The sequence below is a fragment of the Panthera pardus genome, unplaced genomic scaffold, assembly GCF_024362965.1.
Source record: "Panthera pardus isolate Hobbes unplaced genomic scaffold, ASM2436296v1 HiC_scaffold_11, whole genome shotgun sequence".
NCBI classification, from domain to species: domain Eukaryota; kingdom Metazoa; phylum Chordata; class Mammalia; order Carnivora; family Felidae; genus Panthera; species Panthera pardus.
This window is the reverse complement of record NW_026526666.1, coordinates 62,599,093-62,620,520: the sequence shown is the minus strand read 5'-3', so window position 1 is coordinate 62,620,520 and position 21,428 is coordinate 62,599,093. Positions and strand designations below refer to the sequence as shown.

The following is a 21,428-nucleotide window of genomic DNA, read 5'->3' as shown; positions in this document are numbered from 1 at the left end:
CTGATCTAAGATACACAAAATATTCTTCCTTGTCTGGAGAATGCAGTACAAGGGGCTTTAATCATGTTTTCCCTTCAGAATGCTGGCTGGTGGAGGTGGGGGTTCTTGTTTAAGGAGGCCTCTTTCCATGCATATTGTCCACGTATATTAAGGGTTCTGGGTTCTACAGGTGCCTTATGCCATTTGGAACTGAAAAATTTTGCTGAGGCTGTGAACTGGTGTGATGAAGGGTTGCAGATAGATGCCAGAGAGAAGAAGCTTCTGGAAATGAGGGCTAAAGCAGACAAACTGAAGGTAGGTGGCAGAATCAGTAGCCAGTTGGCATTTGTTACTTTGCATTAATTATTTAGTAATTCCCAGATTGTATCTTTTGGGTTGTTGTAAACTTTTTCTTATTTTTTTTTAAATGTTTATATTTTTTTTGAGAGAGAGAGAGTGTATGTGCATGCAAGTGTGCATGAGCAGGGGAGATGTAGAGGGAGATGGAAAGAGAGAATCCCAAGCAGTCTCCTTGCTGTCAGTGCAGAGCCCAACATGGGTCTTGAACTCCTGAACTTCAAGATCATGACCTGGGCTGAAATCAAGAGTTGGATGCTTAACTGACTGAGCCACCCAGGCACCTCAACTTTTCTTCTTTAAAAACAAAACCCAGGGCGCCTGGGTGGCTCAGTCGGCTAAGCATCCGACTTTGGCTCAGGTCATGAGCTCGTGGTTTGTGAATTCGAGCCCCACATGGGGCTCTGTACTGAGAGTTTAGAGCCTGGAGCCTGCTTCAGATTCTGTGTCTCCGTCTCTCTCTGCCTCTCCGCTTGCGGTCTCTCTGTCAAAAATAAATAAACATACAAAAACAAAAACCAAACCAGAACTATTCCCTATCTTTGGAACTCTGGAGAACACAAATAAGTTTATTGTTTATAGTTATAATGTGTTTATAGTTATAATGTGACAGAGGCGAGCAAGAATATATAGTATATAGAGTAGTAGTATCTAACTCTGCCCTGGGTGAGAGCAGGGCAGCAATGGGGATGGCAGAGAAGACTGGCTGAAAGAGGTGATGCTTCTGTCTAATGTCTTGAAGATTGAGCAAAAGTTTACTCAGCTGGAGGGTGGGGTGTGGGGAGTGGAGAGCATTCCAGACAAGAGAGAGCATAACTACGGCAAGTTCTTGATATTTCTGAAACTCAATCCCCTCTTTGAAAATTGTGGACATAACATATGCCTTAGGTTTTTATGAGGGTTGAATGAGAATATGTGTGTGTTAGTACATTCTTGACTTATAAGGAGTTGATAAGTTTGTGGCTATTATGATTTGAATAAATAAGAAATGGCATAAGACTGCCATAATGTAGTCTGCACACTGTGTAAAGCTCTTGAAAGAGCTTTTGTTGAACATTAAACAAAACCTTAAGCTTCTGCAGCGTTGTATAACTCCCAGCTTTAAGACACCTATAACTTGCTGATGAAATGCTATTTCTGGCACATAGTAGCAACAGTGATGATAAAACAGTAATACTGGCAGAATACCATCAGTATGAAAAATAATGTCCAGCATTTAGATAGCATTTACTGGGTGTATCTTCCAGGTGCTATTTAAATATTTTTACTTAAATGAATTCATTTAAACCACACAACAACCCTACAAGGTAGGAACTATTCTGATTCACCTTTCAGGAGTAGGTAGCTAAAGCATAGAGATTAGGAACCTGCCTAAGTCACGTAGCTGTGGTGAAGCTGGGCGTCAGAGTCAGGCAGTCTGGGTCTAGAGTCCACGTGCTTAGTCCCTATGCGTCACTGCCTCGCATGTCTATTAATACAAAGCCGGAACTGGACTTCAAGTCTCCTGATTACTGTTCTAGGTCTGTCTGCACTGCTTATACTATGGAGGGGGAATTCTCAGTGCTATGGGAGCCTTCAGCTAGCCCTACAAAGGGGTAGGTTTTAGTCAAAGGTCATTCTGGACATATAAAATGATAGAAAAAGTAGATATCTGTTGACTCACATGGCTCAGTGACAGAATTCTGAACCTAGGTAACTGAGAGAATGTCTCGCAGGCTACTGTGTAAGGCCATAGCCAAGCTAATCCACAAAAACCCATAGTGGACCTAAATGAAAGCTGTAGGTTCTGTAGCACAGGCACAGTTAAAGGAAGATTTCAGGGCTCCAAAGCCTGATATTGGGTATAGATAACACTGCTTGCTGAGTATCAGGATTATTCTATATCTGAGTATAAACTAATTCTGGATTCCTATGTGCTTGGTGTGTGTACGCAACAGACCTCATACGGTGATGGTAAAATCAGACAAAACAGCCATCAATACCATCTGGTATTTATTACCAGAAATAAAGTATGGAATTTTTTAAATGATAAAAGCTTATCAAGAACATTTAACAATTCTAAATATGTATGTAAAGTAAGAAGAGCACTTCAAGATGCATGAAGCAAAAAAATTGATAAAGGAGACAAATCTACAAATAGGTGTAGATGTCAACATCACTCAGTAATTGATAGAACAAGTAGATAAATTGGCAAAGAGAAGTGACATCAGCAAAAATGGCCAAATAAAGACCTGCTAAAATTCTTTACTTGATAAAATGTATGGAAAACTGGCAAAATGGTCCGTCAACTTTTTCAGAACTCTGAAATGAGCCAAAGGCTTGCAGCAATCAGGGAGTGTTGATTCAGGAAAAGTGTCTGAACCTCCAATAAGCAGAGCAAGCTTTGTGACATTTTTACTTACCCTGTTCCCATCTCCTATTCCCTGTTTCCATTTCCCTACTACCACAGTAGCCTGGAAAGAATCATGGTGAAAATGAGCAGCCTGGCAGCCACCAGAGGAGGCAGATAGGATTAGAGCCCTTTCAAAGCCCCGTTCCTAAAGAATTGTCATTATTTGACCATCTGGGTGGTTTCCAAGAAGACCCCACTCACCAGGCTGATTTAATTTAACTCATCTTCGAGCTATCCCAGTATGAAAAGCTTTTGGGGTCGGGGGAGCTGGGTGGGAAGAAGGGGTGTGTCAGAAATAATTAGAAGGAATTAGTTAAGATTGCCACTGCCTGAGATAGTGCATAACAGGGCAAACAGTAGGCTTACCAGAATACTTAAAAGGAAAGGCTGGGAAATGAGATTGTGCAGGGGCTTTGAAAAGCTCCAACATATTCCTGAAGATCTACAAGGTCACATGTGTGTCCAGGGCTATGCATGTGCTCAGGAAAGGTCTAAGAAGGCTTTACCTCTTACCTCTGGCTGACTTGGAGGCTCTGTGAAAGCTGTAAGGAAGGCTAAGGCTGCATTGTAAACAGTGGGTGAGTGTTGAAGGTGTGCCACAACATGCACAGAGAGCCCTCCAGCAAAGAGTGGGAGACTTTTTGGCTTCAGGCGTTTATGGAAATCCGTCCAATCATTAGTTGACCACTAAACTAACTATTCAGGGACTTTCATGTCACATAAAACAGAATACACGCTTTATAGAATTAGTTCAGGAAAGTAATTAAAACAATAGGAGAAGCAATGTCAAAAACTGGAGGGGAAAGAGAGAGGAGAATGCAATTTCCAGAGTTGCCATATTGTATTATTTTAAATGTCTGGTTTTCAATACAAAATTACAAGACATGCAAAGAAATAAGAAAGTATGATCCATACACAGGAAAAAAATCAATAGGAAATGTCCCTGAGGAAGCCCAGACATGAGACTTATAAAGACTTTAAACAGCTCTTTCCAGTATGTTCTAGAACAAAAGAAAGAACTAAAGAATTAAAAAAAAAAAAAAATGAGAACAATGTCTTACCAAATAGAGACTATCAATAAATTATAAAAAAGAATCAAATAGAAATTCTGTAGTTGAAAAGTATAACTGAAATGAAAAGTTCACTAAAGGGCTTAACAGCAGAACTGTGAAGATAGGTCAGTTGTGATTACCCAGCGTGAGGAACAGAAAGAAGAATAAAGAAACATGAAGAGAGACTGAGCGGCTTGTTGGATGCCATCAAGTATATCATCATAGACATGGGAGTCCCAGGACAGGAGAAAGAAAAAGAGACAAAAGAATACTTGAAGAGATAAAGCCAAAACTTCCCAGATTTGATAAAAACCAGTTATCTACCCTTCTAAGAAGCTTAACAAACTCCAAGTAGGATCAACTTAAAGAAATCTGTACCTGGACATATCATAATCAAACTGCTGAAAATCAAACACAAGAATGTTAAAAGCATCAAGGGAGAAGTGACTCTTCACGTATAAGAGAGCCTCAATAAAAGTAACAGCTGATTTCTCATCAGAAGCCATGGAAGCCAAAGGGTTCCATGGATTGTCATTCAAAGTGCTGAAAGAAAGTCAACTAAGAACTCTATATCCAGCAAACCTATCCTTCAAAAAAGAAGGAACACTCTTGATTTACAAATGATACAATCTTATATATAAAAAATCCTAAGGAATCCACTAAAAATCTATTAGAACTAATAAATTAGTTTAGCAAGCTGTTGGTGAACATTCCAAATATGAAATTAAGAAAACAATTCCATCTACGATAGCGTCAGAAAGAATAAAATATTTAGGAATAAATTTAACTAAAGTAGCATAAAACTTATCTGAAAATATGAAACATTGTTTAAAGAAATTAAATATAAGAAAATAGGAAGACATTCATAAATCAGATTTTTAAAAAATTTTTTTATTTTTGAGAGAGAAGCGTGTGAGAGTGGGAGGGACAGAGAGAGAGGGAGACACAGAATCCGAAGCAGGCTCCAGGCTCTGAGCTGTAGGCACAGAGCCTGATGCGGAGCTTAAACTCAGCTAACCGTGAGATCATGACCTAAGCGGCAGTCAGATGCTTAACCGACTGAGCCACCCAGGCGCCCCTGAATCATCTTAATATTGTTAAGACGACAGTGCTCCCCAAATTGGTGTATAGATTCAACCCAGTGTGTATCAAATTTCTAACTGGCTGCTTTGCAGAATATTGACAGACTGATTCTGATATTCATATGTAAATTCGAAGTACCCAGAATAGCCAAAAACAATCCTAAAAAGCATTAAGTTAGAGCACTGACACTTCCCAATTTCAAATCTTACTAAAATTTCAAATCTTACTACTGTGGTAATCAAGACATTGTGGTACTGGCAGAAGGACAGACCTATAGGTGTAAAAGAATTGAGAGCTCAGAAGTAAACCCTCACATTCACGGACAGTTACTGTTCATCAAGGGTACCTAAACTATTCAATGGGGAAGGAACAGTCTTGTCAATAAACAATGCTGGAACAACTGTATATCCCCATGCAAAGCATGAATTTGGACTCCTACCTCATTTCATATGCAACATGGATCAAAGACCTAAATGGAAGAGCAAAGCTACAAAACTTTTTTTTTTTTTTTTTTTTTTTTTTAGAGAGGGCATGGGGAAGGGATGGGCGGTGGGGGACGGGGAGGTGGGAGAGAATCTCAAGGAGGCTTGGAGCTGTCAGCACTGAGCCTGATGTGGGGCTCAGTCTCATGAACTGAGAGATCACAACCTAGCTGAAATCAGGAGTCAGACACTTAACCAACTGAGCCACCCAGGCACCCCAAAGCTATAGAACTCTTAAAATGTTGGCATTAATCTTCATGACCTTGGATTAGGCAATGGTTTCTTAGATATGACACAAAAAGCACAAGAAACAACAAAACAGATAAACTGGACGTCATCAAAGGTAAAAACTATTGTGCTTCAGAGGCTACCATTGAGAAAGTGAAAAGACAACCCACAGAATGGGAGAATATTTGTAAATCATGTATCTGTCAAGGGTTGTTTTTTTTTTTTAAGTTTTATCTGTTTTATTTTTGAGAGAGAGAGAGAGAGTGAGCAGGGGAAGGGCAGAGAAAGAGGGGGAGAGAGAGAATCCCAAGCAGCCTCCACACTGTCAGCACAGAGTCCGATGTGGTCTCAAACTTACGAACCATGAGATCATGACCTGAGCTGAAATGAAGATTTGGATCCTTAACCAACTGAGTCACCCAAGCGCCTCCTGTTAAGGGACATTATCTGGAATATATAAGGAACTCTTAACATCTCAACAATTAAAAGACAATCCAACTTTTTAAATGGGCAAAGGATCTGAACAGACATTTCTCCAAAGAGGGTACGTAATGGCCAAAAAGCATATGAAAGATGTTTAACATTGTTAATCATTAGGCAAATGTAAATCAAAACCACAATGAGATTCTATTTCACACTGGGATGGTTATCATTTTTTAATTAGCTAATCAATTTTGAGAGAGAGCACAAATGGGAGAGGGGAAGAGGGAGAGAGGGAGAGAATCCCAAGCAGGCTCCACACTGTCAGTGTGGAGCCCAGTGTGAGACTCAAACTCATGAACTACAAGATCATGACCTGAGCTGAAGTCAGACACTTAACTGACTGAGCCACCCAGGTACCCCTGGTTATGATTTTTTTTTTTTTTAAGGAAAATAAATGTTGAGAAGTATGAGGAGAAACTGAAACCTTTGTGTGTTGTTGGTGAGAATGTAAAATGACAGCCATTATGGAAAACCGCTTGACAGTTCCTCAGAAAATTAACCACAAAATTAACATATGAACCAGCACTTGTATTCCTAGGCATATACCCAAAGAATTTGAAACAAATGTTAAAATAAATACTTGTACATGTGCCACAACACTCCATTGTATTCCTGTAAATCAGAGTAAAAACAACAGGGGACAACATCATCCTTAATCATTCTCTGATGTGGACCAGACACTGTGATTTGGTGTAGCTCAACTGTAAAGGCACTGAATTGGACATAGTTTTTAGTGGTATCAGTGGGGTGGGGTACACTGGATAGTGTAACCAAACTTCCTAACAGCAGAAAGGAGTTTTACAGTTCTGTTGGCAGACTGGATTGGAGAAGGAATGGACAAGAGTTACCAGCCATTGTTAGTCTTTGTGGGGCTTTTGTGGGGAGGCTGAGGTATGGTTGGTACTATATTTTAGGTCAGAGGTCAGCAAACTGGCCAAATCCAGCCTTTGGCCTGTTCTTACACATTCTGTGAACTAAGGATGTTTTCACATTTTTAAAGAATTCTAAGCACCCAGACATGTGCTTTTAAAGTTTGTTTAAGGGGCACCTGGGTGGCGCAGTCGGTTAAGCGTCCGACTTCAGCCAGGTCACGATCTCACGGTCCGTGAGTTCGAGCCCCGCGTCAGGCTCTGGGCTGATGGCTCGGAGCCTGGAGCCTGTTTCCGATTCTGTGTCTCCCTCTCTCTCTGCCCCTCCCCCGTTCATGCTCTGTCTCTCTCTGTCCCAAAAATAAATAAAAACGTTGAAAAAAAAAAAAAATAAAGTTTGTTTAATTAATTAGCTAATTAATTAATTTAGAGAGGGAGAGAGAGAATCCTAAGCAGGCTCCATACTATCAGTGCAGAGCCCAGTGTGGCGCTCGAACTCATGAACTGAGATATGACCTGAGCTGAAATCAAGGAGTCAGATGCTTAACTGAGCCAGCCAGGCACCCCAGATGTGTGCTTGTGAAATGTTTATTGAACTGAATCAGGCCGCTGGTATTGCTTGACACAGGAGCCTGGGTTGGAGACATACCAAAGATCATAATTAAGAAGCAGGCTGGGTAACAGAAGAGGAAGCAAGTTTCCTAAGATGATGGATCTCAATTTCATTTTTAGAGAACTGAACAGAGGGATATAAGAAAAGCAAAGATGAAAGAAAAGAAGGAGCAGAACCATAATAAGGCTTTACTCCAGGCCGTCAAGGTGAGTGCTCAAACGTCAGGCCCGTATGGTCTTGCTAAATCCACTGATCCTCAAGCTTATTGGGAACCTTTCTTGGGATGCTTTACCTGAATTTGTTCGTTTTCTTTCTGCTTTGGTGAAGCAGTGTGGTGAAGGGGCTCTGGAGTCCCATCCCCCGAGGTCAGTCAGCTCTCCTGCTTGTGTACATGTGTTGATCTCAGGTAACCTACACTGAATAGTTGCTATGGGTTAAGCAGTATTTAATCTTCACAGTAGCCTTTTGAGATAGATCTTCCATCTGCTGCTTTGCTAGATGATGATGTTCTCTCAGAGAGGTGAAGAAACCTTGCACAGCTGATGTGTATCAGAGCCAGGTCCTTGCTTTGAGCCATTGCATCCTGAGAGAGTCTGAATTTTCAGGAAGCTGCTCCTTTATAACAAAAAGATTTGACCCTGTCCTTTCTTCCCTGCATTTTAAATGGATGTAGTCTGAGCCAAATCGTGTTTTCACCTGGATACCTAGCAAGGCACCTGTAGAGGTTTGGCTTGCTTGGTCTTCACAAGGGAGAGGATACCCGCCATGAGATTGTGGAGTAGGCCCTTGGTTTCATTTTTTGTTGAGTTAAATTAGGCACCATTAAAGTTACTTACTTGGGGCGCCTGGGTGGCTCAGTCTGTTGAGCGTCCCAACTTCGGCTCAGGTCATGGTCTCGTGGTTCCTGAGTTCGAGCCCCACGTCGGGCTCTGTGCTGACAGCTCAGAGCCTAGAGCCTGCTTCGAATTCTGTGTCTCCCTCTCTCTCTTCCCCTCCCCTACTCATGCTCTGTCTCTCTTTGTCTCTCAAAAATAAATAAATGTTAAAAAAAAAAATAAAGTTACTTACTGACTTTGAGACCCTCATACTAAGATGCACTCCACTAGTCCCTCCCCCACAACAAGCAATCTGCTAATACCTGTTAACAGAATGTAATACTCTAGATTCTCCAGCTAATCATCCATAGTGAGGGATGTAGTCATATTCTAAAATAAAATGTAGAATATTGCAATGCCCAGACATTTGTATATAGACCTGATTTCGGCTCTCTCCTTTAGTCTGACCCTGCATCTTAAGCTTCAGTGTTCATAAGAATTGCTCTAACAGTTGTATACACAGAACCGTATTTTACCAATGGTTTAAAACTGGGGTCAGCAGACTGCAGCCAGTGGATCACATCCCTGCCTATTTGTTTATGTGTCACATATGGCTGTTTTCACACTACAGTGGCAGAGTTGAATAGTTAATTTCAACAGAGACCATTTGGCTCAGAAAGCCTAAAATATTTCTGTCTGATCCTTTAAGGAAAAGTTTGCCAACCCCTGATGTAGGAGATACTAAAAGTAACTTGGATCGCATGTAACTTTCCCTGTGTGTGCTAGCCTCCACACACATACATAAAGAGGCAACTCTTCTGTTCAGACCTTTGATTTATCTTTATTTCCACGAGACAGCCAAGATTAAGTCAGTGTGCATTATTTTTAGTATTCTATGTCCTAGCTAAACCAACACACTTACCATTTTTGTATATGCCCGCTCTTGATCTTTTCTGTGCCTTTACATATGCTGTTCCTTGGGGTGGAATGACCTTCTATCCTCCCCACAGCCCCTGCCCAACTTCTCTTCCTTTCATAGTCATTGCTCAGGACCCAGCATACCCCAGCCATCTCCAGCCCCCAGGCTAAATTAATTATTGATGGTCTGCATTTCTGCAACTCTACTTCTTACCTTATATTGTACTTATTTCCATAGCTCTGTGCCCACTAGACCATTAGCAGGGTCTTGAGGGCAGGAACCATATCTAGCTTGTCTCTGTGACACAGGGTCCAGCATGTGGTCCAGCACCTGGTCAAGGTGAGTTCTCCCTGCTGTGCCAAGCCTCAGGGGTAATGAAGATGAATCCTGTGTAGAGCTGGCCCTCAGGAAGCTCACAGTTTGATGGTTTCCCTGTTATTGAAATGGTCTTAGATCCTTCCACACGATAAGGTTTGTGTGTGTGTTTTTATGTTTTTAATCCAGGCTAGGAACATCAAGCTAGTCTCTGAAGCTGCCAGTGAGGATGAAGATTCAGACTCAGAAGATCTAGGTGAGCTTTCCCTGGATCGGCTCAGCTCGGAGAACCGCTATGGAGCCAGGCTGAGTGTAGATGAGCAGGGCAGGTTAAGCTGGCCCGTGCTCTTTCTGTACCCAGAGCACACCCAGTCGGACTTCATCGCTGCTTTTCACGAGGACTCCAGGTATTTACTTGCCCAAGAGCCCTTTGTTCTTGCTTGCGTGCTCTTTCCCTGCTGTCTCGGCAGAGGAAATTTTTGGTGGAGGAGGTCCGAGTATAGTTTAGAGGGTTAACAGTCTGGTTTGTCATAATCTCTATCCTGGAGCTCATTTCTCCCTTTACTAACTATAACTAGCTTTGTAGTGACAGACACAGGTCGCACTGTTGTCTGGACCGGGCTAACAAGCAGAGCACCACAGTAGAGTCTGCCAAGCCCTAATACATATCTCTGGTGAGATAGGAAGTCATTGTAGATAGTATATGCATGGTAACTGAAGTGTGTATTAGGAAAAATATAACTAGCAGTTTTAACATGTGATTTCATAGGGTTAATGCTTAGAATGCAGCTAAATGTAAGGTATGTTGTTAAGCCTGAGTTGGTTTAAAGAAAATTACTGTCATATAATAGGATAAGTGAGGGTTGCCTGGGTGGCTTAGTTGGTTAAGTGGCCAACTCTTGATTTCGGCTCAGATCATAGTCTTACGGTTGGTTCGTGGGTTCAAGCCCCAAGTCAGGCTCCGTGCTGACAGCATGGAGTCTGCTTGGGATTCTCTCTCTCCCTCTTTCTCTTTCCCTCCTTCACATGCTCGTTTTTTCTCAAAAATGAATGAATAAACTTGGGAAAAAAAAAAAAGGACGAGTGATACACATACACATTTTGGCTTAAGCCAGATGGCTTTGGATCAGAATGGCTTGGCCTGCATTTCATGTTTTATACATTTTTGATACCTCTATGTATGGGTGTCCAGGGCCTGTGATGTAGGAAAATAGATCATGAGTTACTGATACCCAGAAAGTACATGTTTATATCCTTAGGTTTATTGATCATCTGATGGTGATGTTTGGTGAAACACCCTCTTGGGACTTAGAGCAAAAATACTGCCCTAATAATTTAGAGGTAAGAGATGTTTTACCTTGTTCCTATATGGGATTTTGGGAGGGGGGGGTAGGTTTTTACTGCCTTTAGAAAAAATTGTGTCAAATTATACAGAACATAAAATTCATTATTTGAACCAGTGCATACTTTCGTAGCATGAAGTACATTTAATTTACATGGTTGTGCAACCATCCCCACCATCCATCCTCATTTCATCATCCCAAACTGAAACACTGGACCTGTTAAACAGTAACTATTTTCTCCTCCAGCCCCTGGCAACCACCATTCTACTTTCTCTTTCTATGAATGTGACTACTCTAGGAACCTTCTAAGTAGAACCATACACTATTTGTCTTTTTGTGTCTGGCTTATTTCATTAGCATAATGTCTTCAGGGTTCATCCATATTGTATCCTGTGTCAGAATTTCTTTCCTTTTTAAGGCTGAATACTACTCCATTGTTGAGACCTTTTTATTATTTTTTGTTTTATTTTTTTATTTTTTAAGTGTGTATATGTGTATATGTGTATTTTTTAATTTATTTTTTTAATTTACATCCAAGTTAGCTAGCATATAGTGCAACAATGATTCCTGGAGTAGATTCCTTAATGCCCCTTACCCATTTAGCCCATCCCCCCTCCGACAACCCCTCCAACAACCCTCAGTTCTCCATATTTATGAGTCTCTTCTGTTTTGTCCCCCTCCCTGTTTTTATATTATTTTTGTTTCCCTTCCCTTATGTTCATCTGTTTTGTCTCTTAAAGTCCTCATATGAGTGAAGTCATATATTTGTCTTTTTCTGACTGGCTAATTTCACTTAGCATAATACCCTCTAGTTCCATCCACATAGTTGCAAATGGCAAGATTTCATTCTTTTTGATTGCCGAGTAATACTGCCAGGGTACTCCATACACACACACACACACACACACACACACCCCACACTTTATCCATTCATCCATCGATGGACATTTCCATACTTTGGCTATTGTTGATAGTGCTGCTATAAACATTGGCCAACTAATATAAATATAAAGGGTGCACATATAAAGGGGTGCATGTGTCCCTTCAAAACAGCATACTTGTAGCCCTTGGATAAATACCTTGTAGTGCGATTGCTGGGTCGTAGCCTAGTTCTATTTTTAATTTTTTTGAGGAACCTCCATATTGTTTTCCAGAGTAGCTGCACCAGTTTGCATTCCCACCAGCAGTGCAAAAGAGATCCTCTCTCTCTGCATCCTCTCCAACATCTGTTGTTGCCTGAGTTGTTAATGTTAGCCATTCTGACAGGTGTGAGGTAGTATCTCATTGTGGTTGTGATTTGTATTTCCCTGATGATGAGTGATGTGGAGCATTTTTTCATATGTTGATTGGCCATCTGGATGTCATCTTTGGAGAAGTGTCTATTCATGTCTCTTGCCCATTTCTTCATTGGATTATTTGTTTTTTGGGTGTTGAGTTTGATAAGTTCTTTATAGATTTTGGATACTAACCCTTTATCTGATATGTCATTTGCAAATATCTTCTCCCATTCTGTCGGTTGCCTTTTAGTTTTGCTGATTGTTTGCTTCGCTGTGCAGAAGCTTTTTATTTTGATGAGGTGCCAATAGTTCATTTTTGCTTTTGTTTCCCTTGCCTCCGGAGACGAGTAAGAAGTTGCTGCGGCCAAGGTCAAAGAAGTTTTTGCCTGCTTTCTCTTTGAGGATTTTTATGGCTTCCTGTCTTATATTTAGGTCCTTGATCCATTTTGAGTTTATTTTTGTGTATGGTGTGAGAAAGTGGTCCAGTTTTCCCAGCACCACTTGCTGAAGAGACTGTCATTATTCCATTGGATTTTCTTTCCTGCTTGGTCAAAGATTAGTTGGCCATACGTTTGTGGGTCCATTTCTGGATTCTCTATTCCATTGATCTGTGTGTCTGTTTTTGTGCCAGTACCGTACTATCTTGATGATTACAGCTTTGTAATACAGCTTGAAGTCCAGGATTGTGGTGCCTCCTGCTTTAGTTTTCTTTTTCAAGATTGCTTTGGCTGTTGGGGGTATTTTCTGGTTGCACACAAATTTTAGGATTGTTTGTCCTAGCTCTGTGAAGAATGCTGGTATTATTTTGGTAGGTATTGCATTGAATATGTAGATTGCTTTGGGTATTGACATTTTAACATATTTGTTCTTCCTATCCAGGAACATGGAATATTTTTCCATTTTTTTATGTCTTCTTCAATTTCTTTCATAAGCTTTCTATAGCTTTCAGTGTATAGATTTTTTACCCCTTTGGTGTTAGATTTATTCCTAGGTATTTTATGGGTTTTGGTGCAATTGTAAACGGGATCGATTCCTTGATTTCTCTTTCTGTTGCTTCATTGTTGGTGTATAGAAACGCAACCCATTTCTATGCATTGATTTTATAGCCTGCAACTTTGTTGAATTCATGAATCAGTTCTAGCAGTTTTTTTGGTGGAATCTTTTGGGATTTCCATATAGAGTGTCATGTCATCTGCGAAGAGTGAAAGTTTGACCTCCTCCTGGCCAATTTGGATGCCTTTTATTTCCTTGTGTTGTCTGATTGCTGAGGCTAAGACTTCTGATGCTATGTTGAATAACAGTGGCAAGATCGGATATCCCTGTCTTGTTCCTGATCTCAGGGGGAAAGCTCTCAGTTTTTCCCCACTGAGGATGATATTGGCGTAGGGTCTCTCATATTATGGCTTTTATGATCTCGAGGTATGATCCTTCTATCCCTACTTTCTTGAGGGATTTTAATTAAGAAAGAATGCTGTATTTTGTCAAATGCTTTTTCTGCATCTATTGAGAGGATCATGTGGTTCTTGTCCTTTTCTTTTATTGATGTGATGAGTCACATTGATTGTTTTGTGGATATTGAACCAGCGCTACATCCCAGGTATAAATCCCACTTGGTCGTGGTGAATAATTTTTTTAATGTATTGTTGGATCCAGTTGGCTAATATCTTGTTGAGGATTTTTGCATTCATGTTCATCAGGGAAACTGATTTATAGTTCTCCCTTTTAGTGGGGTCTTTGTCTGGTTTTGGAATCAAGGTAATGTTGGCTTCATAGAAAGAGTTTGGAAGTTTTCCTTCCATTTCTATTTTTTGGAGCAGCTTCAAGAGAATAGGTGTTAACTCTTCCTTAAATGTTTGGTAGAATACCCCTGGAAAGCCATCTGGCCCTGGACTCGCTTTTTGGGTGATTTTTGATTACTAATTTAATTTCTTTACTGGTTATGGGTCTGTTCAGATTTTCTATTTCTTCCTGTTTCAGTTTTGGTAGTGTATATGTTTCTGGGAATTTGTCCATTTCTTCCAGATTGCCCATTTTATTGGCATATAATTGCTTATAATATTCTCTTATTATTGTTTTTATTTCTCCTGTGTTGGTTATGATCTCTCCTCTTTCATTCTTGATTTTATTTATTTGGGGCCTTTTTCTCTTTGATCAGACTGGCTAGTGGTTTATCAGTTTTGTTAATTCAAAGAAACAGCTTCTGGTTTCATTGATCAGTTCTGTTTTTGGTTTTGATAGCATTAATTTCTGCTCTAATCTTTATTATTTCCTGTCTTCTGCTGGCTTTGGGTTTTATTTGCTGTTCTTTTTCTAGCTCTTTAAGGTGTAAGGTTAGGTTGTGTATCTGAGACCTTTCTTCCTTCTCTAGGAAGGCCTGGATTGCTATACACTTCCCTCATATGACTGCCTTTGTTGCATCCCAGAGGTTTTGGGCTGTGGTGTTTTCATTTTCATTGGTTTCCATGTACTTTTTAATTTCCTCTTTAACTTCTTGGTTAGCCCATTCATTCTTTAGTAGGATGTTCTTTAGTCTCCCAAGTATTTGTTATCTTTCCAAATTTTTTCTTGTGGTTGATTTCGAGTTTCACAGTGTTGTGGTCTAAAAATGTGCATGGTATGATCTCAGTCTTTTTGTACTTGTTGAGGGCTGATTTGTGTCCCAGAATGTGATCCATTCTGGAGAATTCCATGTGCACTGGAGAAGAATGTGTAGTCCACTGCTTTAAGATAAAATATTCTGAATATATCTGTTAAGTCCATCTGGTCCAGTGTGTCATTCAATGACATTGTTTCCTTGTTGATTTTCTGTTTAGATGATCTACTGCTGTAGGTGGGGTGTTGAAGTCCCCCACTATTATGGTATTATTATCAGTGCGTTTATGTTTGTGATTGATTTATATATATTTGGGTGCTTCTGCATTTGGCACAAATGTTTACAATTGTTGGGTCTTTTGGTGGAAGAACCCTTAATTATGATAGAATGCCCTTCTTCATCTCTTGTTACAGTCTTTTTTTTAAAGTGTAGATCGTCTGATGTATGTATGGGTACTTCTTTTGTCAACCATTAGCATGATAGATGGTTCTCCATCCCTTTACTTTCAATCTGAAGGTGTCTTTAGGTCTAAAGTGGGTCTCTTGTAAACAGCATATAGATGGTTCTTGTTTTCTTATCCATTCTTTTACCCTATGTCTTTTGATTGGAGCATTTAGTCCATTGACATTTATTTTATTTTATTTTTTCCTGGTGGAGAAGGAAGACAGGTCCATTGACATTTAGAGTGAGTACTGAAAGGTATGAATTTATTGCCATTATGTTTCTTGTAGAGTTGGGAGTTTCTGGTGATGTTCTCTGGTTCCTTCTAGTCTTTGTTGCTTTTGGTCTCCCCCCCACCCCCACCCATCTTTTCTCCCCTCAGAGAGTTCCCCTTAAAATTTCTTGCAGGGCTGGTTTAGTGGTCATAAACTCATTTAATTTTTGTTTGGGAAACTTTTAATCTCTCCTATTTGGAATGACAGCCTTGGTGGATAAAGAGTTCTTGGCTGCATATTTTTCTGATTCAGCACCTTGAATATATCCTGCCACTCCTTTCTGGACTGCCAAGTTTCTCTGGATAGGTCTGTTGCAAACCTGATCTGTCTTCCCTTGTAGGTTAAGGACTGTTTTTTCCTTGCTGCTTTCATGATTCTTCTCTTGCCTGAGTATTTTGTGAATTTGACTGTGATATGCCAGTTGATGGTTGGTTTTTGTTGAATCTAATGGGAGTCCTCTGTGCTTCCTGGATTTTGATGTCTGTGTCTTTCCCCATGTTAAGGAAGTTTTGTGCTATGATTTGCTCACATAACCCTTCTACCCCTATTTCTCTCTCTTCCTCTTCTGGGAGCCCTATGATTGTGCTGTTGTTCCTTTTTAATGAGTCACTGATTTCTCTAATTCTTAAATCATGCACTTTTGCCTTAGTCTCCCACTTTTTTTCTGCTTCATTGTCCATAAATTTGTTCTCTGTATCACTAATTCACTGCTCTGCCTCATCCATCCTTGCCACCGTGGCATCGATTTGAGATTGCAGCTCAGTTACATTTTTTATTTCATCCTGACTGGCTTTTACTTCTTTTATCACCCCAGAAAGGGATTCTAATCTATTTTCGACCCCTAGCATTCTTATTATCATGATTCTAAATTCTGGTTCAGACACCTTGCTTGTATCTGTGTTAAGTCCCTGGCTGTTGTTTCTTCCTCCTCTTTCTTTTGGGGTGAATTCCTTCATTTTGTCATTTTGATGGCAGAAAAGGAATTAATAAGGTCAAAAAAATTATAATTAAAAAATTAAAAACAACACACACACAAATTCAAATAAATGATGCTAGATCCTAGGTGTGTTTCAGTCTGGTTGTTGAAAGATTACAGGAAAAAGGGGAAAAAAGAAAAAAAAGGAAAACGTTTGAAAATTTGAAAAAAATGAATACAGTGAAATAGAATAAAATGAAATAAGTAAAATAGAATTTGAAAAATTTACAAAAAAGTAAAAAAATAGAAAAAAATTAAAGGAAAATATTTTCAATAAAAATTGAAAATAATAAATTTTTTCTCTTTCTGTATTCAAGAAAAAGAAACGAAAAGAGGAAAAAAGAAAATTGAATAGATGGCCCAGTGAACAGACTGAAATACTATTGAAATTACATCATTTTCCCCTAGAAGTCAAACTATGAAGCAATTTATAGTCCATAAACTAAGCAGGCAGACACTTGTAGTGTTCCTGAAGAGTAAGGTTGGCCCATTTGGGCGGGGCTTAGGGTAATGGTTCTGTTCCCCACTAGATGTCGCTGTTTAGCTTACTGGGGTGGATTGTTGTGGTGCTTGTAGGTATGTGCATGCGTGGGAGGAGTGAAAGTGGCATATCCCAGCTACCCTGTCTCTAGTATCAGAACTCTGTTCTCCCCAATCATCAATTGTGCACCTGACCTTTGTCATCAGCTTCCGTCCACTCCCTGCTTTTATACTGTCCATGACCAAGCCCCAGGCAACACCTCCCTCCTGAGTTTTATCTCAGATGCAGCTGTTTTCCCTGACCCCTTATTTCTGAGGGACTGCAGCTTTGACCTGTTCTGCCCCTCTGCAAGAGGGTCTCACTGAGCAAGGGCCAGGTGCCTGCCCCCAGGAATGTTCATGGGACTGTGCTGCTGCTAATGCCAAGAGACTGCGTCTGGGTGCCAGCCTGCCCCAGAAAATGTTCACGCAATCATGTAGCAGCAGCATTTCAGGGATTATGGAAAATCGCAATACATACCTGGCACCGGGCTTCACCCTTAACGACTTTGTTCCAGCACCAGCAAATATGGTTGTTCTCCGGGGTCTGCTGGCCCAAGGACCCCCGGGCCTCACTCTGCCTCTGGGGATTTGCCCTTCCCACCAGAGCACTGTCAGGTATCAAGCTGCAGAGTTTGAGGCTCTGTGTTCCCCCTGTTTATATAGAGTCTTAGTGGAATTTAAACCCCCTCCTTTTTTCTCTTTTTAGTTCAGTCCCTGCGGCTGTTTCCACTTTCTCTCCAGCTGCTTTTTTTGGGGGTGGGGAGTGGGAGGTGCTTTTCCCATACTCTCCCTCTGTCTCCGTCCTCTTACCACAAGCAAAAATAGCTCCCTGTCCTCCGTGGCTTCTCTCTCCCCCAGTTAACCTTTCTGTGCCATGTACCTGCTGAGTTCTGTGGTTCAGGTTGTGCAGATTGTTGTGTTAATCCTAAAATCAGTTTTCTAGGTGTACAGGATGGTTTAGTGTTGATCTGGCTGTATTTCATGGATGCGAGATGCAAAAACAACTTCCATGTTCTTCTGCCGTCTTGGCTCATTATTTTTTTAAATCACAGCTTAGGGTACAAAGATTTTGTCTTCTAACCATTTGAGAGTAAGATGCCAACTGATGCCCCATTGCCCCTAAATACTTAAGCATCATTTCCCTACAGACAAGGATATTTTCCTTCATAATCCCAACCAACCACCAATATCAGGAAGTTAGTTTGATACACTAGTTCTGATTGTGACACCCCATCTCACCTGTCCCCAAACAAGGACACCCTTCTCATCCCACATGGGCTCTGACACCTCATCTTGGACAGCTGTCCTAAAAGGTAGCCCTTATCACCTGGGTTAGGCTGGCCAGTTCCCAGCAAGCTTGCCCTCCACTGGCCGGGCTCACTCCCGGCCAGCCCTCCTATGCAGACATCTTCATCACCCTCTGTGGGCTTTGACACCTGCACAGGGCCGTCCCGTGTGGACATCCTTCTCATCCTCCTCATCCTCCTCGGGCTGTTCCCCTGCTTTGGGCTACTGTGCCTTTTTCCCCCCACATCTAAGAGGTCTAGGACTGATTGCTAGGGAAGCAAAGGCTCACAGGCCTGGCCTTGAATCTTGGTTTCTTTGTTTACTAGCTGAGTGTTGTTAATGAATCATTTTTCTCCCCTGATCCTTGGTTCTGTCTTTGGAAAAAAGTGGATCCGGTAATATCTTTCTCGGTGTTATGGGCAAAGACTGAGTGCTTTACATTCCACAACTCTATAGAAGAGCCATTCAACTAATAACAGTTGCCTTCTCTTTAGCTTTTCACTAGACTTGGCCTCAACATGTCTAGTGCTGCTGAGGCCCTCTGTGTCTGATTCCTGCACCTTTATTCTTCTTTGCAGATCTACTTTGAGGATGATGGTGGGACAGAACTCTACCGGGTGCCTCTCAAGAGCACCCTGTTGCACGTGCTGCAGCACCCCAGGTGAGCCACCTTCATGAGGCTGAGTAGACCAGGGAAGGAGCTTAGGCACTATCCCAGGGATACAGCCAGGTTCTCATTGCACTGCTGACTAATTAATTGCCTTGTACTGCTTTCCCTACTGCCCTGGACATAAAACTGAGATGGCAGCCATGGAGACTGGTTCAGGTCATTGGCCAAATAGGCTTCAGTGTGACTCTGCTCATTACACTGCAGCCAGGACACCCTCAGACTGGGAGAAGCGAATGGTGCTGGTCTGAGAAGGGACAAGCTGCCTGGCTTTTGTACCTGAAAACAGCAGGGTTGGCGCTCTTTTCCTAATTGTGCCTGTGTCCCCTGATACTGTTATATGGAAAAGAACATTGGTTCTTCAAGTCAAGACACCATCATTTTCGAGCTGTGGGACTGTAAGCACATACTTCCTCCCTGAGGAGGTTTCCTCATCTTTAGATTGGGGCTGATAATTCTTGCCTACATTTGTCTCAGGTACTTGAGAGCCAGCAAGAGAGTAGGAGTCACAGTAGTTTTGTAAACTGTAAAGGGCAGTCTTGTTGTAAGTGCATCTTTGTTAGTAGCTGTGGCAGCCAGTTGGATTTGGCTTCTGTTCGTTCAGCTTTAGGGTGTTCTGGACTATGAGGGAATCCCCTGGGTAGATTTCAGAGTTGACTCTTGGACTATTTTTCCCTAAGCTTTGAGCAAAGCAAATGTCTTGCATTTAGGCTAAAGAAGCCCACTGTGTTGGACATGAGGGTGGTTGGGTGTGCTGAGAAAGAGGCTGGAAAGCTGGGTTGGAGCCATGCACGAAGGCCTTGAATGCTCTGTTCCAGAGCATACTTTATCCTGATCGTGGTGGTGTACGGAGCCACAGGGGATGTTTAGGTAAAACAGAGTAGCGTACAGATCATATGTACTATTTGATGGTGAGGCAGGAGGTAAGGGGTGGATTGTAGAGAGATTTCAGAGGCAAACTGGATAAGAATTGGTAATGTGGTGGGGCGCCTGGGTGGCTCAGTCGGTTGAGCGGCCGACTTCGGCTCAGGTCATGATCTCGCGGTCCGTGAGTTCAGGCCCCGCGTCGGGCTCTGTGCTGACAGCTCAGAGCCTGGAGCCGGTTTCGGATTCTGTGTCTCCCTCTCTCTGACCCTCCCCTGTTCATGCTCTGTCTCTCTCTGTCTCGAAGACAAATAAATATTAAAAAAAAAATTAAAAAAAAAAAAAAAAAAAAAAGAATTGGTAATGTGGTGACTAAGTAGTGGGGATCTAGCTGGTCTTGATGTTTCTGCTTTGGTTTGGCAGGTGAAGATTTCTTCAGATAATGATATGACTTCTCTTGGCAAGTGGTGTTTTTGTTTTTATTTTTGTTTTTTGGTGTTAAATCCCTCTTCCAATCCATAGACAATTTTTGAGCTATTCCTTTTTTCCATTATTAGCAAATTACTACCACAAATTTCTTTAAATGGGCTTCACACTTAGCATGGAGTGCGGGGCTTGAACTCACGACCCTGAGATCAAGACCAGAGCTGAGATAGAGTTGGATGCTTAAATGACTGACCTACCCAGGTGCCCATTACCACATTTTTTTAAAGGCCTGAGGTCTGCTCTCTCCCCATCTCCAAAAAAGCTAAACAAAGCAGATCTGTAAAGGAAAGCCAATCTCATGCTTCTTAGAAAATGTAAATGCTGTTGGAAATGTTTACTTTTTAAATGATTGGCATAGGCAAGAGGCTACCCAGGATAGGTTTTGGGTAATTTCAGACGTTGAACCAGGTGAGCCAAAATATATAGACCCCTCTGTCCAGATCCAAGCACATTGGGTAATGCTAATACCCCTCAGTCTGGGAGGCCGAGGCCTTGCCCACCTCTCTAACCTGCCCCACTCTGCTTGCTTTATGCCCCAACAACAGCAAATGCTCTGGTGACCTGCACCTCCTGACATTTGCTCCCCGATGTCCCATCACTACTACCCCTTTTCTAAATTAAAGTACACATGGACACAGCATCTTCCAGGAAGCTTTTCCTGATTCCCCTTTCCTATAGAGGGCATCATGCCCTTTGGGCTAATGCTGTATCTCACAGATGCTTCTGTGATTGTCTTGCTGTCATTAATTATTTCTCTATGTCCCTTCAGGACTTGAGCATGGGATGGTTTTGTTTTTGACTATTTCGAGACAGAGAGCATGAGGCCGGGCAGGGAGAGAGAATCCCAAGCAGGCTCTGTGCTGTTAGTGCAGAGCCTGATGCGGGGCTTGATCCCACAAACTGTGAGATGATGCCCTGAGCTGAAATCAAGAGTCAGACGCTCAGCTGACTGAGCCACCTAGGTGCCCTTTGTTTTCTAATCTCATTTCAGCACAGAGCCCAACTTACCCTGGGCACACACTTGAGTGAGTGAATGAATGAATTTGAATGAATGAAAGTTTGCTCTTATAGTCTTATTTGATGTTTAGCTACAGGCGTTCATGATGCTAG

The 21,428-nt window shown here is 41.5% G+C and overlaps 1 protein-coding gene across 1 annotated transcript in view; it reads left to right on the top strand.

Annotated features, from left to right (window-relative positions):
- Positions 1 to 21,428, top strand: part of TTC4 (tetratricopeptide repeat domain 4) — a 31,182-nt gene that overhangs the window by 8,376 nt on the left and 1,378 nt on the right. The window contains exons 5-9 of the mRNA XM_019449182.2: positions 170 to 294; positions 7,658 to 7,744; positions 9,777 to 9,994; positions 10,847 to 10,928; positions 18,880 to 18,962. Coding sequence (XP_019304727.2) covers positions 170 to 294; positions 7,658 to 7,744; positions 9,777 to 9,994; positions 10,847 to 10,928; positions 18,880 to 18,962 — 595 coding nt within the window. The remainder of the gene's footprint in view (positions 1 to 169; positions 295 to 7,657; positions 7,745 to 9,776; positions 9,995 to 10,846; positions 10,929 to 18,879; positions 18,963 to 21,428) is intronic.